The following is a 22,050-nucleotide window of genomic DNA, read 5'->3' as shown; positions in this document are numbered from 1 at the left end:
ATGCCTCATGTTATGACTAGATAGACAATATTGCAGGATGGTTGAGGGTACCTATATTGTAACCAATGTTCCCTCTAAGCTGTGGAGTTTTGTGAGCAAAAATTCTACTTTCTGAGCTACTAGCATTAAAGTTGTGAGTGAGCAACTTGGCTACTGCATAAATTACTTTGCTCTGGAGCCGTCCTTCCTGAGCTAAGACAGAAATCTGTGAGTCGGAGGCTAAGAAACTGAGCTAGCTCAGACCAACTCAGCTTAGAGGGAACACTGATTGTAACTCTACGTAACATGCAGGGATAGCTTGGTGTCTTTTTGTAGAGAAGCAAAGTGCCTTCTGTAGGTGGTTTACCTTGTATCTGAAAAGATTTGTAAACTACAAGAATCTGTGGTAGGCTGGTTCATTATATGAGAGTCCAGTTCTGGTTCTTAATCTGTTCCATTTTGCTGCCCAGGATGCTGGTCAGATTCAACCTGTTTGGTATGATGTCCAGCTACAATTTGCACTGGGATAAAAGATGGCTTGTATTGCATGATTGTTTCCCATCACTGGAAGGATGCTTCTGTCTGCTGTCACATGAAGCTGCCTTATACTGAATCAGACCATTGGTCCATTCAGTTCAGTATTAGACTGGCAGCGGCTCTGCAGAGTCTCAGGATGAAGATGGGGATGGTATCAGATCCGTCCCCCATTGCAGATTGGGGGGGGCACATTGTGTCCAGTGCTGCTCCTAGAAAGGCAATATTTGGAGGCACAACAAACTACAGTAGGAATGGGAGGCAGAAAGTCCAATTTCACCAGCTCTGTTCGGTTCATGTTGGTTATAACTAATGTCTATTTCTATCTGTGTAAGCTCTTTTGTGAAGCTGATGGATTTCCACTTCATATGGCTAGATTCGGTGCCTTGTTTAACAACAAATTTCAAAGGAGTAGTCATGTTAGTCTGCACCCAAAACAAAAAAATCTTATGTCACTTTAAAGACTAATGAAGGTATTATAATATAAGCTTTCTTGAGCCAGAGTGTGTTTCCTCAGATGTAAGAACTGTTATATTCTTTGTCAGATACAAACACATGTGCAGAAAACTACAAATAGGGACAGAGTATGTGTATGGGAGGCAGTTATTGAGAGGCTAACATTTGATCCACTTGCTCTCATATTCACAGATCCCCTTGTCTCCAACACAACAAGTACAGCTTGCTAGCAATAATAAAGGATGCTTTGGTTGCCAAGATCAGTGTGTTACCTGATGCTAACAACTACTGCATCTGTGCAACAAGAAACAAAATGTGCCACAAGCTGATAAAATACTGTAAGCCATAGGAAAGACTGCTGATTTTGCATACACGCAGGAAAGACTTTCCTGGTGGCTGCATTTGGGGGCATTTAGGGCAATTGGGGGTTGGGCCTGGGGGAAAGGGAGGTTCCTCAGTGGGGTATAATGTCCACTCTCCAAAACAACCATTTTCTCCACCGCAATGGATCTCTGTAGTCTAGACATCAGTACTATTTATGGGACATTGGCAATATTATGGCATCTAGTGACACTAAAAGGAAAGACAGTCAATCCCTCCCCCCCCCCACACACCCCAGGATAGCAGGGTCAGTTTGTGACAGCAAAATGAAAAACGAGTCTTGTGGCAGGTTCAAAGGCTACCAGATAATTTACTAAAGATAGTTTTCCCAGGGTAGCCCACTCGTTCTGCAGAACTAGATTGGAGTCCAGTAGCACCTTAAGAAACCTACAGTATTTTCGGGGTGTAAGTTTCCCATAGTCAAAACTCCCTTCGTATCTGACAAAGCGAGCTTTGACGCTTGAAAGCTTACCCGAAAACCTTGTTGGTCTCTTGAGGACCTACTGGGTTGTAGAGATTTACTAAAGCATAAAACGAGTGTAATTTTTAAGGCGCTACGAGTTTTATTTTCTCCTTTATTTGCTTGCAGGAAGGGAAGGGGATCTTTATTGCCGCAGCTCCGTGCTCGTGATAACCACACAAGTGACGCAGTCCTTACTATGTCCGCTTCCTACCGTTTGCTCACAGCCATTTTCTGCCTCTCTCCCCCGACAACCAGGTTAACGGATGTCGTAGGAAAATGTAATTGTGACGCCGGTTTTAAGAGACCGAAAAAGACCTCGGCCAAACGCTGCGCAGGCGTATTTGAAGAACCGGATTCCTTTCGGGGATGCGCGCGATCTCTCCGGCTCTGAAGCTGAGCCGGGAGGGCGTTTCGCTCCAGTAACCAGTCGCTTTTCGCGATTCCCTTTTCCAGCGCTCTCCTCTACCTCGACCCGCTAGGAACTGACGTGGAGAATTTCGCCGGAACTGACGTTACTGTCCGCGCCGGCCGGAGGGCAATTCCGGCATTGAGAAAAGCACGCGTTTGGCGTTGAAGGGAAGTGGCGGCGGGGGCGGCGGGCATGGCTCCGAGCGGGCAGGGGGGAGCTAGCGGAGGCTCCTCTGGTGCGGTGACACCCGAAGGAGTGCGAGGCTGGGTCCGGGGGGTCTATCGCTTCGCCACCGACCGCAATGATTTCCGCAGGTGTGCCTTGCTTTGCGTTTCTAAGCGAAGGGTAAAAGGTAAAGGTTCCCTCGCTCGAAAGCCAGTCGAGCCTGACTCTAGGGTTGCGGTGCTCATCTCCGTTTCAAAGCCGAAGAGCCAGCGCTGTCCGAAGACGTTTCCATGGTCACGTGGCCGGCATGCCTAAACACCAAGGTGCACGGAACTCTGTTACCTTCCCACCGAAGTGGTACCTGTTTATCTACTTGCAATTTCTTGCTTTCGAACTGCTAGGTTGGCAGGAGCTGGAACTAGAGACGGGAGCTCACTGCGTCATGCGGCACACTCGGGTCTTGAACTGCTGAACGGCCTTCCATAGCCTGCAGTTCAGCGTCTTAACCACTTGAGCCACCGCAGAAGGGACGAGACAGTAAATGCCGCCGGGCAGAAAGTGTTTCGGGGGTGGTGTGTTCGGCGTTAAGCAGACTTCTGTTCTTTGGTCTTCGCTGCTTTATAAATCGTGGCCCTCTGCGTGTCTTAAATGGCTTTTGCAGTGGCTCGTATACGTTACAACGGCAGCTTGCCCATCGCGCTGAGTTCTGCCAGCCTAAACAACAAACTCCTGTGGCATCTTAAAAATCTTAACAGTTTTATTGTGGCATAACTAATTCTCTATTGGAGCTCACTTAAATAAGGGAATGGAGTCTATTTGCATTTATTAGAGGTCGTTCTGTAAAATACGCATGCAAGCATGGCCGCAGGTAGAAAAAAGGGAGCCTTAGAGGCTGTTACAAAATAAGGCTTGAAGGTCAAGCGAGGTGTGCATGTTGGAAACAAAATCGCCACCTGAAGGGCACTGCGTTGGTTAATAGAGCATAGAAGCATTTTGTACCAGCTGCAATTTCCAGATCAGTCTCAGGGGTAAGCCTGCATAGACTGAATTGCAGTATTGTAGCTCAGTGATCTTTAAGTGGATTGTGGAGCCCAACCTGCAAAATATGTTTCTACAAGTTGCCTTTTTAAATGCATTGTTTGTTGGGAAAATCTCCTGCTGGTGGGTACACATATAATGCAAGGGCATTTGTGCCTTCTGCATTTCTTTGTATGCACAATGAGAAGAGCAGCACAACAAGTCGAGGTCAGTTGTGGGGAGGGGGGTCTCTAAGTCAGGCAAAAGACTGTTCCCTCCATTTTCCTGTCCCATGACTTCATGCCATATGCTTGCCCCTTCAAGTGATCCCATGCTGATGCCTAGAGATGAAGGTGAATTCCAGTTGTGGAAAAGTTGAAAACGACTGTTGTCATTCAGTTAAGGACTTGACTTTTGCAGAATAGCTGAAATAAATAGCTCCTTTGTCCCTGGATGTCAATAATCAATATTTAATATTTTTCATTGTGGTTATAGTGAAGTTATTGAGCTGTGTGTCTCTTTCCATTCAGGACACAGATTTATGGTCACCTTTTACAAATGTTGTGACCTAATTGATTTAGTCTCTGTAGCTGTATTCCTCTGTATAAATAATGGCTGTAGAGTTTGTGGAGTTTATCATCTAGTCTAGAACTGTAGTTCTTGGAATAAAAGTTTGCCACATTTTAAAGGAAAATTACTTTGTTTCTGAAATGAGTGTGTATAAACAAAAATGATGAATGTTTACAGTTCCTTGTGCAGGGTTTATCTGATAGGGGAAAACTGGATATCCAAACGTATGCTATGTTCTGCTTATTCCTCCACTTGATCATATAATTAAGTTTTGCAAAATTTAACAGCGGGTAATAGAAAATAAGCAGCAGGAGCAGACAAATGCATTCCATCCTTGTGCATACTTCATTAACTACATGAAAAGAGGGAGGGCAATATGGACAGGTTCTAACCAGCATGGCTTTCCTCAACAGGTAGCAAAGAACTGTGCATCCTCTTCCCCTGCAGCTTTGGCATATGTTTAGCCATTAGAAAGACTGTTCAGCTGTGATTATGTGCCATTCCTTACACATTTATATCTAGTATTAACATCTCTAGGCAGGAAATCCTCCAGCAGACTCTTGTGTAAGCAGACAGTGATATCTGCTGACTCAGCTAATCACTAAACATTTCTCTGAATTTGTTTCAGGAACCTCATAGTTAACCTGGGTCTCTTTGCTGTGGGAGTTTGGGTAGCCAAGAACTTAACAGACATTGATCTGATGGCACCCCAGCCTATTGCATAGCAGAGAAGGTGAGTAGCCAAGTATATGCGGGTGGGGTGTACTGTAAACCACTTAGCATTAACAGTTCATTGAGGCGTTGAATAAATTGAGTCATTGTATGTTCTGTGCAGCCATAGCTTGTTAAAACAAGTGATTTGGGTAGACTCTTAGGTTCCTAATGCAAGCCCATGAAACTAGTCTGTTGTGCCTCAAATTTTGGGAGGACTGAGTGTTGTCCCCTTTATTTGACAAAATAATTGTTTATTACGTAAGATTGGTTTAGAACCTTTGTCTAACTTTTCCACTTTTGAAGCTATTCACCCTCCGCCTTCTCTGTTCCTTTATTAAAACCAGCTCTAGTTCCAAGTCTGTTTCAAAATTATAAACATAGTTTAAAGTACCTTAAATTTCAAGGAAATTTTCATAAAGATAGATTCAGCCTTGTTGGTTTGATGTCGCAGAACAAAGTTTGAATCTAGTGGCACCTCTAAGACCTACAAGGTTTTATTCAAAGTATAAGCTTTTGTGTGCATGCATACTTCTTCAGATACAATGAAATGGAAGTTACCAATCCATACAACATAATGAAGATGTTTAACAGATTCTGTTAAACATCTTCATAATGTTGCATGCTAATTCACTGCTCACCTTCGACCTATATGTATGGACCACTAACTTCCATTTCGTTGTATTTGAAGACGTGTGTGCACACAAATGCTTATACCTTGAATAAAACTTTGGTGGTCTTAAAGGTGCCACTGGACTTGAACTTTGTTCTAAGGAAATTTCCAAAATCTGGAATTTTGTCCAAAAGGAGGCATCCTAATTTAGTTCAACCTGCATTTTGACACTGAACAACTGAAAATCACATTAACTTGGGCTTACCTTTGACTGCCATTTAGTAATTTCTTTCTCTTTATGTTTATTGATGGAAACTCCATACAGAAAAAAAATAATGGTGGTCCTTGTTGATAAAATACATTAAGGGATCAGATTTCTCTGGCATCACCTAAACAAAACTAAAAGTTCTAGAGATACTCTGAACACTTGTTACAGTTTAGGTAAAAAAAAAAAGGGCTTGGTAAATATACATGCCATAAGGAAGGCATTTTGATGTATGTTATACTTCCCCAAGTCTGCCTAGAGAGAGAGATGTTACCTTGGATTTTGTGTTCATGTATGCATGTTAGCAGCTCTGGGTCACCACCCGTAAATGACAATGCGTAGCAAGCAATGTTGTATTCTTTAAAATGGATGGGCTTGAAACATTCACCTGTAATTTCTTCATATTATTATTTCCTGGAAGGGTGTGGAATTATGGAAAGCACACAGATTTCTCCATCCTACAAGTTCCCTCCAAATTGCTACATCACTAAGTCACTATTGGATATGAAATTTGAGGGGGGAAACAAATAGTGTGTGTTTTAGACACTTGACATTTTCCAGACAACTTTACATGGCAATAAAAGCTAGAAATCTGAAAATAAACATGGGGTTACACAACTCTTAACAGTTGGTGGAGGTTATGCTTTTTGAGTGGAAACTATTGAGCTGTCTACTTCCCCTCTAATTCTTATAATACTTGATTACAGATGTAAAGAAAGTAGACCTCCATCAAGCCTGAAGACTTTCCCTCGTGCTGTATGACCAAATGAGTTGTGATTGATCGCTAAGCTGTGATATTACCTTTCACATGGTGCCTGCTCTAAAGAATCTGAGGCAACAGCAGCGCTAGAAGTCAAATACGAATAAGGAGGATTGGAAAAAGTCTCTGTAACAATACTGTGTACACTTCTTTTCAGTACATTAAGTTCATGTGCTTGGGGAACAATGGTTGACTCTAGTGGCAGCCTAGCACCATGTTATATTTTGTCAAAAGCTAGTTTATTTAAACCATGTTAACTTTCACAGATGAAATTAACTTATGTACAAACAGATGAAATAAAGACATGGCAGTGCATTGATCTTTTTCTTTTTTAATAGGAAATTTCAGCTTACAAAAACAAGGTAAAAAGAGTAAAGATTTACAAAAATCATAAAAACATGATTCATATTTCACACTCAAAGAGGAAGTAACAAGCCCCAGTCTCATGTGTTTAAGTAGGACATCAGCTATCCATAGGGAAAATACATTTTAAAAGGCTTAGGTGAGCCTGAATTATGAACAATTTTCTGCCAGCATAATGGTTGTGTGGTGCTATGGATTTTGATTGCATGACTTATGTGGAAAATAAACTGTTTAGTGTTGCATAGCATTTCGGTGCCTTAGCTTACTTTCTATTGCCTTTGAAGTTACAGGAAACCACTTGCTAATGAAGTATTGTAAAAGAGGAATCAGGATGCTGTTTCTTTCACAGAAGAATGCCACCACAATGAGCCTTTTAAAGTTCCTTTATACAATTATTATTAGAGCAATTTCTTCTTCTGGGGGTGGGTGGGGCACTAAATAGATCACAGAGCATTTCTACTTAAGACTTCAGATTCCACCACAGGGAATAAGAGAACTGGTCCTACGAGGATGGAATCTGCCTGTCAGAAATAGTGATGATATTTGAATGGAACAAAAACCAGGTAATGCACCTTAAAAAAAACACAAAACCTTAATTTTCTTGCCTTTGACAGAAAGTTTCAATCTGCTGCTTTGCATTTGTTTCATGATGGTTGGTTGATATTTACAAGCTGTTAAATCCATGTGAAAGACCAGTAGCTGTGATGAGTTGGTATGAGTCAGCTAAATGAAGTTTGAACAACCCATGTCCTCCACAATTACCCTAATAATAAAAAAGCCTTGTAGTAGAGACAGGCTTAGCCATGCTGCCAGTGTGTAAAGTGAATCTGTTTAACAACACATGGTAGTAGCATTTGTCAGATTCCTACAAGTCACTAGTATCGGTGTCTGCTTAAGACCCCCCCCCCGAGATAAAATGGTGCAGACTACTTTTCCAACACGTTAGTTATAAGTAACTTTGCATTAAGAAAAATGCATGGCTTTGTAGCACTTCTGTTGAACCTTTTATGGTGAAGCTGAGGAGATGATATTGGAAGGTGCTGCCTTTTCCTGAACAGTTCTTTTGATCTATATTTGCACCCAATGATTTTTGAAATCTACTTGGCCGTGCACTTTAAAGATAATAGCAGCATTCTACACAGTGTTTGAAAATGAAGTAACCGGTTTACTGCCAATTACTTTTTTAGACTAGCACTCCGATTTTAAATTATTGTGTCTGTTGGTCAGAGTTAGGATTGTAGCTTTACACTTGGTTCAGTTCATGCCTGACTTCTGCATTTATTATGTTTGAACTTAAGTTTCTGCTGCATTTAAGATTTAGTTCTAGCATCCAATATTGCCTTTGAAATTTTCACTAAGCAACCCTCTAATAAGTTTTATGGTTCAGTAATGTAAAATTTTTAGTCCACCCTTGCTGTTAAATACCAGGTAAAGACTATTTATGCTTGTCTCTATGTTCTTAGGGGTATTGAAGCTGGAGGCAGCGGGCAAGACAGTACGCTCAAAAATAAGATGTGGCAGCAATTGAGGGGAGCCAGATGCCTTTCTTGGTGGGTAGTGGTAGGAGAGAGGAGGCTACAAACTCAAATCTATCCACCTGCCAATATGGGTAGCAGACACGCTCCCGTTTTGTGGCTCACTGATGACCTTATTCTTGCTGCTCATCCCAGGAATGCCACTCCTATGTGTTGACTGTTGGGATATTGCAGATATCTTTTAAAAAAACACATTTCTCCAAAAATCTGGACCAGGAACTGTATGCAGTAGCTATAAGGATGCATTCTATAGTTTGAGCCATTTGTAAAACCCTTAATGGGATTAGAAAGCCTGTTTCCCCAAGGTTTTACATACTGGATTCCTTAGTTACAAAATAGTTCTTGGCTTGAATAGAACAGCACTGGATGCCAAAACATTAAATTCAGTATTCAGTCTAATAATAATGCATTTTTTCATAAAGCAGATTTACTAACCTATTTTGGGTTTTAAAGGATTTGTAGGAATTGAATTTGCAAGACCTGCTTATTCGATACAAGGTTGCTGGTTACAATCATATGAATGAATATCCTTTAAAAGCACTGAAAGGTAGTGAGGGAACTGAGCTGCCTTGTACCTGTTCCTCCCCTTCCTGTGGTAATAAGCAGGACATCCTGATAGGCAGAAGCTGTGAATACTACTTCTCTCACTTTATCCGTGCTCTTAAACAGTTGATTTATAATTCTTCCAATTAACTGTACATTTTCAAGTCTCTTTCCAGGTTACTGTATATTAAACATAAAAAAGAAAGACATGTTCTGCAAATGTACATCACAGTATTTTGCTTTACCTTTGAGGGTATGTTTAAACTGTCTTTTTCCCGTGCTGCAATGTGAGTTAAATGTATTTTTTTCAGTCTGTTTATGACTTCCTTCAGTAGTTGCATATTGAAACACTGCAACTGTGCCTACATTGTCTAGTTGAGGCACTAACAGATATTCCTAGACACATTTCAGAGCAGTTGCTGGCTCTGATATCAAAAAGCAATATTCAGCAGATACTGGATTATCTGCTAAGCACCTTTACAAAGTAAAATTTAGCTTCTCTAAGCCCAACTATATATATGCATTTTCAGTGTGTAGTGCTATCTACATCAAGGAGTAATTGGTTGCTTTTCTATTAATAGGAACTCTGTAGTAGTACCATGGTAAAGAAAATGGTTATCTTTGCAAGGCACCAGTGATTTTATGAGCCTTTTCTTAAGTGCTGTTAAGAGGAACTCCAGGAGCTTTTTACCTTCCACACCACACATAGTACTTGGGGAAAGTACCTGCTTAGAGAAGTAATCCTAATTTGAAAAAGTATTTACTGACCAAGATTAAAAACAAAAACCAACACTATGATCTACTTTTGAGCAAGTCATTTGCATTAGAAATAATGTGTAGACACACAGTAAGATATATCAAGTTGCTGGTAGAAACTGTTTTTCCCATTCACATACAGATATGAAATGTAAAAAAAGCCAATGGTACTAAAGTATTGTAAAGACACAGATTTGGGAGAACAAAAAACACCCCAAAAACGTTAAACTTGTGTCCCATGCAAAATGTAATTAGATACAAGGCACCAATTTTTTCATCTTAAAAAAATTGTTCACAAAGCTTTATCGGTAGGTAAAACTAATTCCATCCCAACTCACTCCATTCATACAAATTATCTTCAGTCTGCAAATACTGTTTGAATGTGGCTGCAGTTTGAGGTGGGGTATTTGCTGACAGTAAAAACCCATTTGCTAATTTTCTCTCAGACACACCTGACACACACACAGCATATGGAATTGTACAATCAGAAAGAGGCCTTCTCTATATCAAAGTATATCAAAGAACATTTGTTTTTAAAAGTCTTGTGAGTCCATAGGACACATTTAACACCATTTCCAATTTTTTTCTACATTTTAACATATGGGTGTGTTATGGTTTCCCTGAAGTTTGGAAGCAACACAAAAGAACATCACAACTTGACAGGCAGTATGCTGGGCTATTGTCCTAATTAATTTGTTTGGTTTATAGAGTCAGTAATGTTTTCTCAGCTCCCATTCTGGGCCTCAGATACAAAGGAATTCCATGATAATATAATTTTCCTCACAAATTTAAAGACTGAGATGAAGTTAGATAATGCAGGTTGCCATTTAGTACTAAAGCTGTGCATGAAACTAAAAATAGGTCTGTATGTGCCTGGGATTACAAATATGGAGGACATTTCAAAGAACCCTTTGTCTGTTTTAAAAGATTAAAGATGGTGAGATTCAGGGTGAAGCTACTTGTTACACTCAACATGGGGCTGACTCAGTGGCAGCATCCTGAGGCAAGTTCTTTCCCCAATCAGTCTTCTGTTTTGGCAAACCATGTGCATTCTTTTAGTGGCAAGGCAAGGAAACTCACAAGGTGATGTTATGGTACAAGTTAGTGTGCCTAAACATAAGGAGAGGAGAAGAACTTGACTTGTCTGCTACAGGCAGTTCTGTCTTCAAGCAAAGGGAGCAGGCAATTAAAGTCCTCCAAACTTACTGAAGGAGCATTATTCACTACTTAAAAGCCCCGTAATTTCAGTCAGTGGCTCCTTGTGCTTTCACAGATTGCAGAGACCTTGAAATAATTACATTAAGTTAATAAAATGCTTGGCCCCTTAAGCCGCCTTTAAAAAACAACAACCATGTACTGTATTTCATTGCTCCACCTTTTTGCTTTCCAAAACAATTGTAGCTATATGGACAGAACTAGTTTTGCTATCTTTCACAATGGTAAAACTCTTACTTTTAAATGCAGTTAGCTTTCTTGTACCCTGATCCCAAGCATGTTTATTCAAAATAAACCATTCTAAGTTTGGTGGGACTTGCTTTCTACTAAACATGCTAGGATTGTAGTCTTAAGAAAAGTTTAACCATAGGTGCTTTGTGGTCATACCATACCAGAATGTGTTTACTTGTAACCTTGTGCACTCAACCTTGTGACCGAAACACTTCTCAGTAATAACTGTCATCAGGGTCAGGGATGATTAAATAGCCTTAACATATATGCAACATAAAGAGCTAAATGTGGCTGGGAAAATTAACGTGGGAAGACATGGCCAATGTTTTACTCTGTTGGGTTTCTATTGTAAGAGCACAAATGCAGTTATCATGAGAAGTCAAGTGTAATTAATTTTTCTGTCAACCAGGACACTTTAAAACAGTGTACAGCATATTGAGAGTACTGCTTGCAGTAGACAGATACAGAAAGAAACAGCATAAAAATGCTATTATCGCTTCCAAATAAAAACTGATTACTAGAAACCTCACAGTGTTGGAAACAGCAGGTTTAATTCAAAGTACAGTTACTTCCTTCCCTACTAAAATAAATTTTAATTGCATGTTTTCCCACATTTAATGTATCTCCATTATTTATGAGTTCAGTCACTAATGTCTGAATCTGGGGAGATATGGCTTCATGGCTACTTCCATGTCACCCCTTTCAATATTGATACCTCCCCTTTTTATACATCTAATCTAGGTGTTATCCAAGTAGTAGGGTCACAAGCCTCTTTAGCTGTGCCCTTATCAGCACCTTCACATTGCTGACAAATAGCACGTTGAGAGTGATCTTCGTAGTGTGAAAACAAAGCTTTACCTATTGATTTCTCTGCAGAAAAATACCACTAAGAGGGACTAGAGCAGGTTAGATTTTTTTGGCAAGTTAATGACTTTAACAGTAAAAAATCTGGCTTCACAGCAGTGTTACTATACTATGGCCCCGGTCACACGGGCAGGAAACTGCAGAGGAGAAGCGTGGCTGTTTGCCCTGGGGCAAACTACTGCGCAGTTACGTGATCAGACCTCCTGTGGAGGTCCTGTGGAGGTTCCATGGCAAGGGAGAGGTGCCGATCACAGGACAAGCCGGCGCGCAACAAAGAAGCGCGCGCTGCGGCAAACTTTTTTATTTTTGTGTACATGACAAATGCGCATGCTCCGTTGGGTGCGCATGCGCATCCACAGAGACTTGGACAAAAAAACCCCACCTTATTTGCAAGGGGACATGGGCGGGCGCCGGATGCCACCGGAAACGTGATCAGACGCCCGCCCTTGCCCCGCAGTTTCCGGAAACTAGTACCTCGAAGGTACTAGTTTTTTGCCACGCAGTTTCGGCTGGAAGCCTCGGTTGAGCCACGGGAGTGCTACGCTTCCCAGATGTGCTGGTGAGATCGCGCCCGGAAACTCCGGCTGTTTTCCGTCTCACTTGTGTGGCTTCTGTTACGTGTGACCGCAGCCTATCATTATCTGTGTAGATTTTTTTATTTAAAATAGAATTATAATGCTGCTGTTGGAAAGTTGGACTTCATTAAGTAAACTTACTACAAAGGACGTTTCCAAATAAAAACTACTCCAGCGTGCTGATTCACTGTACCCAGTACTTGCAAACTACATGAAGGCCATGCTAATCTCTACTAGTCTAAACCACAGATCCATGGAATAAACATGTATGGCACAGTCCGAGCTGTGTGCAAAAATCCTACACTACCTTTCCCCTCTAGTTCCAGATTAGGGCTAAGCAGGAAACTGCTGCTGTCTAAAAAAGGCCTTAGATTTGCTGTTTTGATTATTTTACCATTCAGTTTTTATCAAGCTACTGATAGATTGTAAATTGATAAGACCAGATTGACTTTTAAGAGAGAATGTTGTTTACTCAGCCAAAAGGCTGAGAAACAATGGATTTTTAAAAAATGGGTAAATAGTAACTCCAGGAAAAATGTTTGAAAACCCTGCATATGCTAGATCCCTGCACATCATCTAGCTTGTCATATACCATCTACTGACAGGCTAGGATTTGGCTTTTGGCAGGGCACTACAAATGTAATTTGAGCGTTTGCCATCATACATTGACAAACTCAATGCATGGCAGCGGGTAGGCCTAGGGTTGCCAGACCCCCACCGGGGGCAGGGGAACCTCCGCTTTTTGTGAGCGGCTTCCCTGCCATCGGCCAGCTGGCCCAGAAGGCAATGTGATTACATCACCCAGAAGTGATGTCATCACATTATCAGCATTGCTCTAGTTTTTGGGCAAAACTGTGGTAACAGAGTTTTGCCGAAAAACTAGAATGTCACCACCCCTGACATTGGCGACTTGATGACAGCACTTCTGGGTGATGTCATTGTGCATGCGGCAGGCGATCCAGGAATGGACCCAGGATCCCCCCTCCAGCTGCCTGATAGGACTTGTCAACCCTAGATAGGCCTGTCTGATTATAGGCAGGAATCAGCATCTGCTGGACTTCTGTCATTGTATAGCAGACTTGGTGAAGAGGCATTTGGCTTGGATCTAGGGTTGCGAGCTCTAGGTTGAGAAATACCTGGAGATTTTGGAGGTGGAGCCTTGGGAGGGGAGGGACCTCAGCAGGGTATAATGCTATAGAGTCCCCCCTCCAAAACAGCCATTTTCTCCAGGGGAACTGATCTTGGTCACTTGGAAATCAATTGTAATAGAAGTGGGCAACCCTACTTGGATCTTATAACATCATTCCCCTTGCACTTCTCTCCAACCACCGCAGAATTTTTCTTCTGTGCAACGTCAATTTTTTTAAGGAGCCCTAACACACATGAAAGTAGTAGTGGCAGAGGAAGCCATTAAAAAAATGACAGAATCTACAGCAGCCAAAGAGAAATGCAAGGAGAACAATGTTGGGATTGAAGCCTGGGATATTCTTGAAAGTGTTTCTTGGTATCTAAAACATACATGGGCATTGCTCTGAAAAAGGAACCCAGAGGCAGATAAATAGTGATACCTAATCATTACAACTGCAAGATTAGCCTTTTCATAATCTTTTAACGTGTTTAATATTTATAGCAACTCGATCAATTTCCACTGGCTATACAAGGAGGCTTCATCCATATTCAACCAGGTTTAATCTGCCCCTTTTCTCTATGAAAAATTAGGTATTCCCTATTACAGCAAAGCTGGGGGGGGGGGAATCCCCTGCAGCCTAGCTACAAAATCAACAAAAGCGACATATATTTCATGTGCTGTACGTTTGAATATACGTGTGTGTGTTCATAACTATCAGTATTTCCAGATTTAAAAGAAGCAACATGTCCAACTGCACAGATATCAGTGTTCCAAGAATGCCCTTTCTGCAGGACTGCAGCAGCAGTAGTCACAAAGATCAGCAACTGCTCTAGTCCTAATCCAAATTACCACAGATGCCTAATAGTATTGAAAACCCTGTCGGTGACTGCATGCATACAATCAAAGTACTGAATGGGATGCCACAACCTCACAATATGGAGGTAACATTCTGTAGCTGTATGCCAATTTTGATTCCATGAATATGAGAACTGCGGAAAGGAGAGGAACAGGATAAATACAACCCATCCTTAATTCAGGTGGGAGCACTCTTCTATATGTGACTCTGACCCCCCCCCAAAAAAAAGCCAACAAAAAACCAGCAAAGGAGTAGTGATGATTTTAAAGGGCAAGAAATTCAAGGCATTTCCCCCTTTATCTGCATGATTACTGCTATATCCCTAATCATCCTTCTCAGCATATGAGAAGCTGTTAATCATTTGACCAAGAGTTGATATGTTATGATAACAGGGGCTAAAAAAAGAATGATAATTCAGTAAACCTATTACTCAACTGTGTAACCAAATGGATTCATATTTCATGGGGTATTTCATGATCATAATATGATAACTGACAATGAAAGCTTAGCAGAAAGCTTTGAAAGTCTGAGCTTTCCCATAAATTGATACAATTGTTACATGTGGAATAAGTGAGTTCAAGCTAAGCTTGTGCCACATTTTCAGCACTCCTTGTAAAGAGAAGAGGAATTGTTTCCATACATTTTAGCAAAGACCTAATCTGAAGTATGTGACATATTCCTAATATTCCAAAATAATTTCAGACTTCATCTGTTTCCAACAAACTAGAATGACTGCAAGAGTATCAAGAGGAGACCACATTTTGCTAGCATAAAAGAGCTTTAAGGAGGTCTGGTACAGTACACCTCCATGTACCCAAGTTATGATGGACTAGAAAGAGAGAATAATGGGGCAAGTTATTTACACCCAGAGGGTGCAACAGCTGTTCATCTCAACAACAGAGCAAGAACTAAATGGGATTCTACTGTACCTGTGCATTCTTCTAGAGGAATTTATGCATATGGCCAGTTTGATGGCTTTGTATCCTGGTTGTATACAGAAGGATGGATTCCCCTATTTTTCCATGCCACATTAAATTTATCTTTGAAAGATGAAGGATGGTCCAAGACATTGAGGCTGTTACTCTTTGCTTTGTTTAGAAGAGGAAGGGGTTTACAAATACATTTGTCTCTTTAAAAAAAAATGTTCTGCTACAATCTCATAGAACAGAGTTGCACACAGTAAGACGCCCACTTTTTGAGACCATCGATCCAAATCCTGCAGCAGTATTTGTTCCTGCTAAGATGAGTGAAGTCTAAAGGTTTTAAAAGTGAACCAGCTGATTGAGACAGTAATGCTTCCTTTCAGGGGAGTGTCAGTCTTCTGTCTTTATCGTTGAGTTTGGACGGCACCTGAGCTTGAAGTTGTGTTTCTGAGATACTTGCTTTGCCCTGCACAGTTCTTTGAGTATAAAAAAGAATGTAGGCTTGGGTTTTGCATACCTCCTCCACACTACATACATTCAGTTTGGAGTCATTGCAGTGGACCCAAAACCCTGAAAAGGAGTGAAAAGAATATATTAATGGCAAGACCATATCCTGACTGTCTTTCGGCTGCTACACAAACATTTTGGGAATACAGTCCAAAATCTGTGAATTTCAATTGCCCTAGGATCCAAAGAACCCTGCAGCTAGCTTTACAGACCCAAGAGGCTTTGAGCTTATTTTGCTTTAACATGGCAAACAACTTTTAAAATTGAGGGACTCTCAAACAAGCACTTTGTGAAATGCCATGGTATCTGGTTTTCAATGAATATATCAAAAATCCAGTTGGGTATGCCCAGCAGCTTTGAGCATGGCTACAAGGGGCTCCTTGGATCTCAGCCAGATACCACTGAGGTGTCAGCTTCTCAGTTTAACAGTGTTAGTCTGAAAAGCTATCAGAATAGAATTGTATGGCAAAGTACTGCACTAACATTTTAAAGGTAGATGAAAGGAAATTTCAAGAACAAGGAGAGGAGAGTATTTTTCTCCATTAATAGTGGAGACTCCTGGCCTGAAGATGTCTGCTAGTGAATCTCAAAAGGATAAGCATTCAGAAAGCAATCAGATTAGTTCAATTGGTTGAGGGGATAAGAGAGAAAAAGAAAAAAAAATGACCCTTTTAAAAAAGCAAGCAATGCAAGTCAACTCCAAAGGGCTACAAGCAAGAAAAAACAGTATTCATCTCTATTGCTTTTAGCAGATATACTATCAGCACTTGCACTGTAAAAGCTGAGCTATAAAATTGTAGAAAAAGTACAGTTTAAGCTTTTAAAAAATCTACAAGATACAGAAAGTTTTTAAAAATCCCCTGTAATAAGGCACACGCACCTCCCTCTGTGTTGTAGCAATATGCCGTGTAATGTCCTGAGCCAAACCCTTTCCCGTGATGCATCACCACAGCCGAGAGGTCATAGACAAAGGTCTCTTTGTCAAGAGAGGAGAGAGTGTCCCTGCAGCAGTAAGGTTCCATGTTTAATACCTGGTCAAAGAGGACATGGACCCCAATCTTCTCACGGTGATTACGTCCAGACCACCTGCAATACAAAGACGTGCAATCAAAAGAACTTTTCATGTGGATATTTGCATCAAAGCTATTGAAAGGTTTTGTAAACACTGAAGTGCTGGGTAGTGACAAGTGCTAAAATACTGTCAAATTTACTGCAGTTCATAAAATAGTCAGTACTGCATATGATTCAAACTTTCTCCAGTTTATGGGTTGTATCCTGTCCTGTGTGATAAATTTTGAAAACTGTTCAAATAATGTAAATATTATTTCAAATATTTTATTAAATATAAAATATTTTAAGATTAATATATTACATAAGAAATATTTTATGTATTATTTTTATATAAAAACCATATAGAAGAACATGACATACACACAGTGCAAATAATCTATTACAGCTATTTACACAACTCATTTCATTCCACTTGTCTTTCCAAATTTGTTCCAGCATACAAATATCATGACCTCTTTGAAAAACAGTGAGTTAAACCCTTTTGAAAAAAATCCTTAACTTTCTCTATCCGATCTTTCTCCCTTGAAATTGCTCATTTACAAACTCCTGCAAAAAAAAAAAAAGGCTAGCAGCAGTTACAGAGAGTAAAATAAAGATAGTTTAGAATCAGTAACAACTTGGAAGAGCTCTGTAGTTATTATTGCATTGGCATATTACTAATATTCTAGGAAACCATGATAGATTGTTTCTCCATTAGAAATAGAACACAGTTCCAAGTTCTATTGGATTTGGATTTGATGTCTGTCAGTTTATCCAATAAAATAACACTTGCTTTTGCGTATGAATACAACCAAATGGGTTTTCCTCTTTAAACAGCCCTATTGTATAGCTGGGTCTAATCAAAGAATCTTCTTTTAAGCAAGTATTCAGAATCTTCAATGAGATAGAAATGCCAAAAGAAAACCTGCTCTGAGTAAAATTTCATGCCAAAAGAAGCCAGAATTCAGCTCTCATTTCCCATCAGTTTCACTGCAAAAGATATATCACAACCAGAGTTCAAAATGACCATCCCTTGGGAGAAATAGATCAGTTTGCTCTCTTGGATACAATTTCCATCTACCTAACAGGCATCAGAATCAGATAGATTGGAAGTAGTTGTAGTGCATGAGCCAGAGCTGCTATCAATATGACATTTTGTGGCTTCAAAAACAAGATGGCAGTAGTTTTGTTGTTACTACTTTCCATTGAGACTTGCTTCACCAATACTGAGATAAATGGCTGGGTTGATTCCCCCCACATCCATGCCCCAGGATGATGCCAGTGAGAATTAGTGCCAACTTTGAAAAAGAGATCATTGCCCTTCAGGGTCATGAATACTTGGAAACAATCCAGCTTTCAAAAATTTAAATCCATTTACAAAGAGGAAAAATTAGCAGGACTTGTAAAAGAAATGAGATGTGCATCCAGACCTGAACACACACACACACACACAGAGTGAAGAAACAATTCAGTGGGCAACATCTTGCCAGAACTCTTCTAAAGTGAACAATGCTGTAGCTTCCTACTTTGATTGTCCAACAGAATTGAAAAAGGGATATGAACCACTCTTCTAGCTCTGTTCAAAGTATGAGGCTATCTATGAGTGCCATTCTTTGAAATTAGTAATATTATATTATATCTGTTTCATTGTTTCAGATATATAAAAACAATCCCTCGCCCCTTCATTCACCTGAATCGTTTAAGGTGCAGCCGGAGAACCTGAGGTAGTCTGTAGATCATTAACTGCTTTTTAGCTTCACTTAGAATAAGAGGTTTGGGAGAAGACTTCCGTCGTTTGCCTGCATGAAGGAGAAATGCACAAAACAGGATGAGTTTACTAGTTTCCTGTTTCAAGAGCAAGAATTACATACAGTCTTCTCTTCAATTTTAACAAGAGTCAGGGTCTTACAGACAATGCTGCAACTTGGGCTTCTAGTAGCAACTTCTAGTGGGCAAAATTAAACAACAGGAACTTGGTGGAAACTAGGGCTTAGATCCTACACACTGCCAACAGGAAGTCTGTTTCTCTCAGCAGTCAGCCATGAGCACCAAAAGGTGATGTCAGAGGGCTGGAGGATCCATGTGAACTTAAAAGCCAAACAATGAATGTTGCCAACTGTTGTTTAATGTTGTTCGCCGCCTTGAGCTGGTTCCCGGCAAGGCGAGATACACATTGAAAATGATAAATAAATAATAAATAAATAACTGCAGTGAGGCGGGGAAAGCCAGTGTAATCACCACTCTTGCCTCTTGTACCAGTAGTGCCCCTTCTGCCTGTGCAAGGCTTCCTGAGCCAGTACAAAGGATTAATGGGATCCAGTCCTGGAATTCTTTTTACAAGTCAATTTTAGCTTCATTGCATGCTACTTATATATTTAAATAAGTTGTAGGATGGCAAGCAGCCTTTCACAGTAGTTCTACTGACTTTTCTGGGATTTACTCTCCTGTTCAGTAGCAAGTACTGTAGAGATGAAAGACTGGTAGAAGCACAAGAAAGCCAAGCTGTTTTCCAAAACTGCAATTTTGACTATTCTTCTAGGGATATTTTAAAAAGCATTCTCCCTCCTTTTTGCTCACACACACACTCATCCTGCCCTTCCTCTAACTTTCTCCTCAATGATAGAAAGGAGACTTACAGCACAACCCTAAGCAGGTTTACTCACAAGGAAGTCCCTCTCAAATCAGCAGGACTTATTCTACACTGATTGTTTATAATGAAAGACTTAATGTCCTTTAACTAGGGCTGAACTGTGTCCTTACTCTGGAAAGGAGAGTTCCTCTTGCCTAGTAAAATACTCCATGTATTCTGACAATAGCGTTTCACTGACAGCTCTACTGATCCATTACTTCATTATCTTATTAATGTGAACTGTAGAAGGATACAATTTGCACTAATAAAATTGCAGTTCAAAGCAGGACAACAGGGAGATCATGCTTGTAATTAAAACCTAGTTCAAACTCTACACTCAGAAGCCAATTCCATCACTTTCCAGGAGACTTAATTCCTAAGTATGTAGGAGGAGCATGAAAGGAACCTGTTGAAACAGATTTTCTGACAACTATGAAAAGAGGGTAGAGGACAAGAATATAGGCCAGTTCCCATCATAACACACAAGGACCTCTTTCTCCACTGTGTGGTTTGCTTACATTTTACCAATTCCTCTTCAGGCGGATTTAGCTATGAAATTCATTCCCCTGGAAAACTCCAGATACAAACAGAACTATAGTACTTTATAATGATACTAAGGGTAAAACCAAATGTAAAATTTGGAAATCTGTGAATGGGAAATAACAGATATGTGGTGCCCTGATTCATACTGAGAAGATGCCCCTGTGGTTCACTGATGAAAACTGACCCCACACCTCAGTTATTATTAACCCTGGATAGGAAAGGGGGGGGGGGACAGATGTCCTTTCTTTGCCTCTTTTTCTCTTCCAGGGCTAACAGTCCATGGGGGACAGTTTCAAATTGGTGAAATCAAGTGAAAGGGAATGGTTAAAACCCAGTCTCATTCGTCACACTATGGCCCTGATTTGAATTGTGTCCCCCCCAGGGCTACCCCTTTTAAACCACTGGGAAAATCTGCTCACAGATTTCCCAGGGTCCTACCTAGCTTGTCCCCATGTGTGCAGTTAATATTTAACAATAGGGATGGGCATGAACCTAACCACGAAGCGACATTTTTCGTGTTCATGATTTGCAAGCCAAAGTTTGTGACAGGTCTACTGTCACAAACTTGCACAAACTTTTACAGCAGTTTGTGGTGGTTTGTGGAGGGACTTTAAACCCCTGCTTTCTGTTCCCCGGGAAAACCACCAAAAAAAGCTGAGCGTGGGAAGGCACTCCCCCGCTGCTCAGCTGTTTTGGGCTGTCTTGTGCAGTCCATTAAATCTTCAAAGGGACTGCAGAAGACAGCCCAAAAAAACAGATGAGCAGCGGAGAGGTGATCCTCAGCTGTTTTGGGCTGTCTTGTGCAGTCCCTTTAAACTTTAATGGTGTTTTTTGGGCTTTCTGCAAACCACGAACTGACATGAACTGTGTTTTCCCCATTCATGCCCATCCCTATGTAACAAACTAATTAATCAATTGTTCTGTTTCTACAGGCATTGTTCTTTAGATGTAATGAATGGGAAGGAATATCAGACTTTGAATTAAATAAAGAACTTATCAGACTACAACATTTCCCCTCATGTATCTGTTAACATGTGAAATGTTACTGCTGTATGCTCTGGGAAATGAAATGAAACTACTTTGCACTATTGCCTTCATTAAGAGAATGTCATGGAAGTAATTTCTGCAGCTGTTTTCCTGCTCTAGTACTGTACCTTACACCTTAGTACAATGGAAACTAATAGAAGACCTATTCAAAATAAATAAAAGGGTATGATTTAAAAGACTCAGACAATGGCAGATCTCTCAGTGATTTCACAACATATTTGAAAGTTCTCTTTCTGCAGTCTTAATGTACTAATTGGAATTTACATGTCAATTTTTAATATGAATCACTAGCCAACATAAGAAGGGGCAGTAAGACTAACATAGAATGCTTGGCTAAAAATTATAGTTATGTCCTATGACAATAATCTGTAACTAAAAATAAGTCTTCATGCAGGGATTATCTGCAAGTGGAATACAACAGCTTGTCCAGAGGGGAAAAAACCCTGTGCATCTACTGTGTATCCTTTGTATCCAAGTGCCAATTGATTGCTAAATGGGATGGGAATGATGGATAAAGGTCCTGGATAGTGAACGTTGTCTCCTAAGCAGCAACCTACTATTGCAGGGTGTGGGGATGCAAATAAGGGGAAGGGATGTCCCCCTTTTCCAAGAGGGCAGTTGGCAACCAAAAGTACAGAAGTTATGCAGACTTCTGCATAGCCTGTAAACTGAATTATGAGAGTTGGCATGGCATTACTGAACTAACTAGCAGATGCTGCAGATGCAATAGTTGTCTCAATAGGCATCTGAAATTTTATGTAATTTTCTTGCCCTCAAGATAGTATTTTAAAAGTTCATGAACTGCTTTTGCTAAATTCTTGAAGGCTATAGTGGGGGTGGATAGTACTTCCTGTAGAGAAAATATGGGACTTCTTCATGAACTTTCACACACATTCCAATTTTTATAACATTCAAAACCTATTTTGTAAACAATTTGCAAGCTGCAGTTCTAACTGTCTGA

General features: G+C 40.4%; 2 protein-coding genes across 2 annotated transcripts in view; one reads left to right on the top strand and one right to left on the bottom strand.

The window, feature by feature from the left end:
- The first annotated feature begins 2,326 nt into the window (after positions 1-2,326).
- TOMM6 (translocase of outer mitochondrial membrane 6 homolog (yeast)) lies at positions 2,327-8,553 on the top strand. The gene is made up of 3 exons (XM_015421646.1): positions 2,327-2,536; positions 4,603-4,707; positions 6,271-8,553. The coding sequence occupies exons 1-2, from the start codon at positions 2,415-2,417 to the stop codon at positions 4,697-4,699; spliced, it is 219 nt and encodes a 72-aa protein (XP_015277132.1). The 5' UTR covers positions 2,327-2,414; the 3' UTR covers positions 4,700-4,707; positions 6,271-8,553.
- A 6,758-nt stretch (positions 8,554-15,311) lies between these two features.
- Positions 15,312-22,050, bottom strand: part of USP49 (ubiquitin specific peptidase 49) — an 18,044-nt gene continuing 11,305 nt past the window's right edge. Inside the window, exons 4-6 of the mRNA XM_015421655.1 lie at positions 18,561-18,669; positions 16,701-16,906; positions 15,312-15,883 (exon numbers count right to left, since the gene is read on the bottom strand). Coding sequence (XP_015277141.1) covers positions 15,693-15,883; positions 16,701-16,906; positions 18,561-18,669 — 506 coding nt within the window. The 3' untranslated portion in view covers positions 15,312-15,692. The remainder of the gene's footprint in view (positions 15,884-16,700; positions 16,907-18,560; positions 18,670-22,050) is intronic.

This window comes from Gekko japonicus, unplaced genomic scaffold, assembly GCF_001447785.1.
Source record: "Gekko japonicus isolate JY-2015 unplaced genomic scaffold, Gekko_japonicus_V1.1 scaffold2274, whole genome shotgun sequence".
NCBI classification, from domain to species: domain Eukaryota; kingdom Metazoa; phylum Chordata; class Lepidosauria; order Squamata; family Gekkonidae; genus Gekko; species Gekko japonicus.
Note: the sequence above shows the minus strand (reverse complement) of the source record. Positions and strands in the feature narration are given on the sequence as shown.

Coding starts and splice junctions, on each gene's coding strand:
- TOMM6 (XM_015421646.1), top strand. CDS start 2,415: ATGGCTCCGAGCGGGCAGGGGGGAGCTAGCGGAGGCTCCTCTGGTGCG. Junction 2,537..4,602: donor GACCGCAATGATTTCCGCAG/GTGTGCCTTGCT, acceptor AATTTGTTTCAG/GAACCTCATAGTTAACCTGG.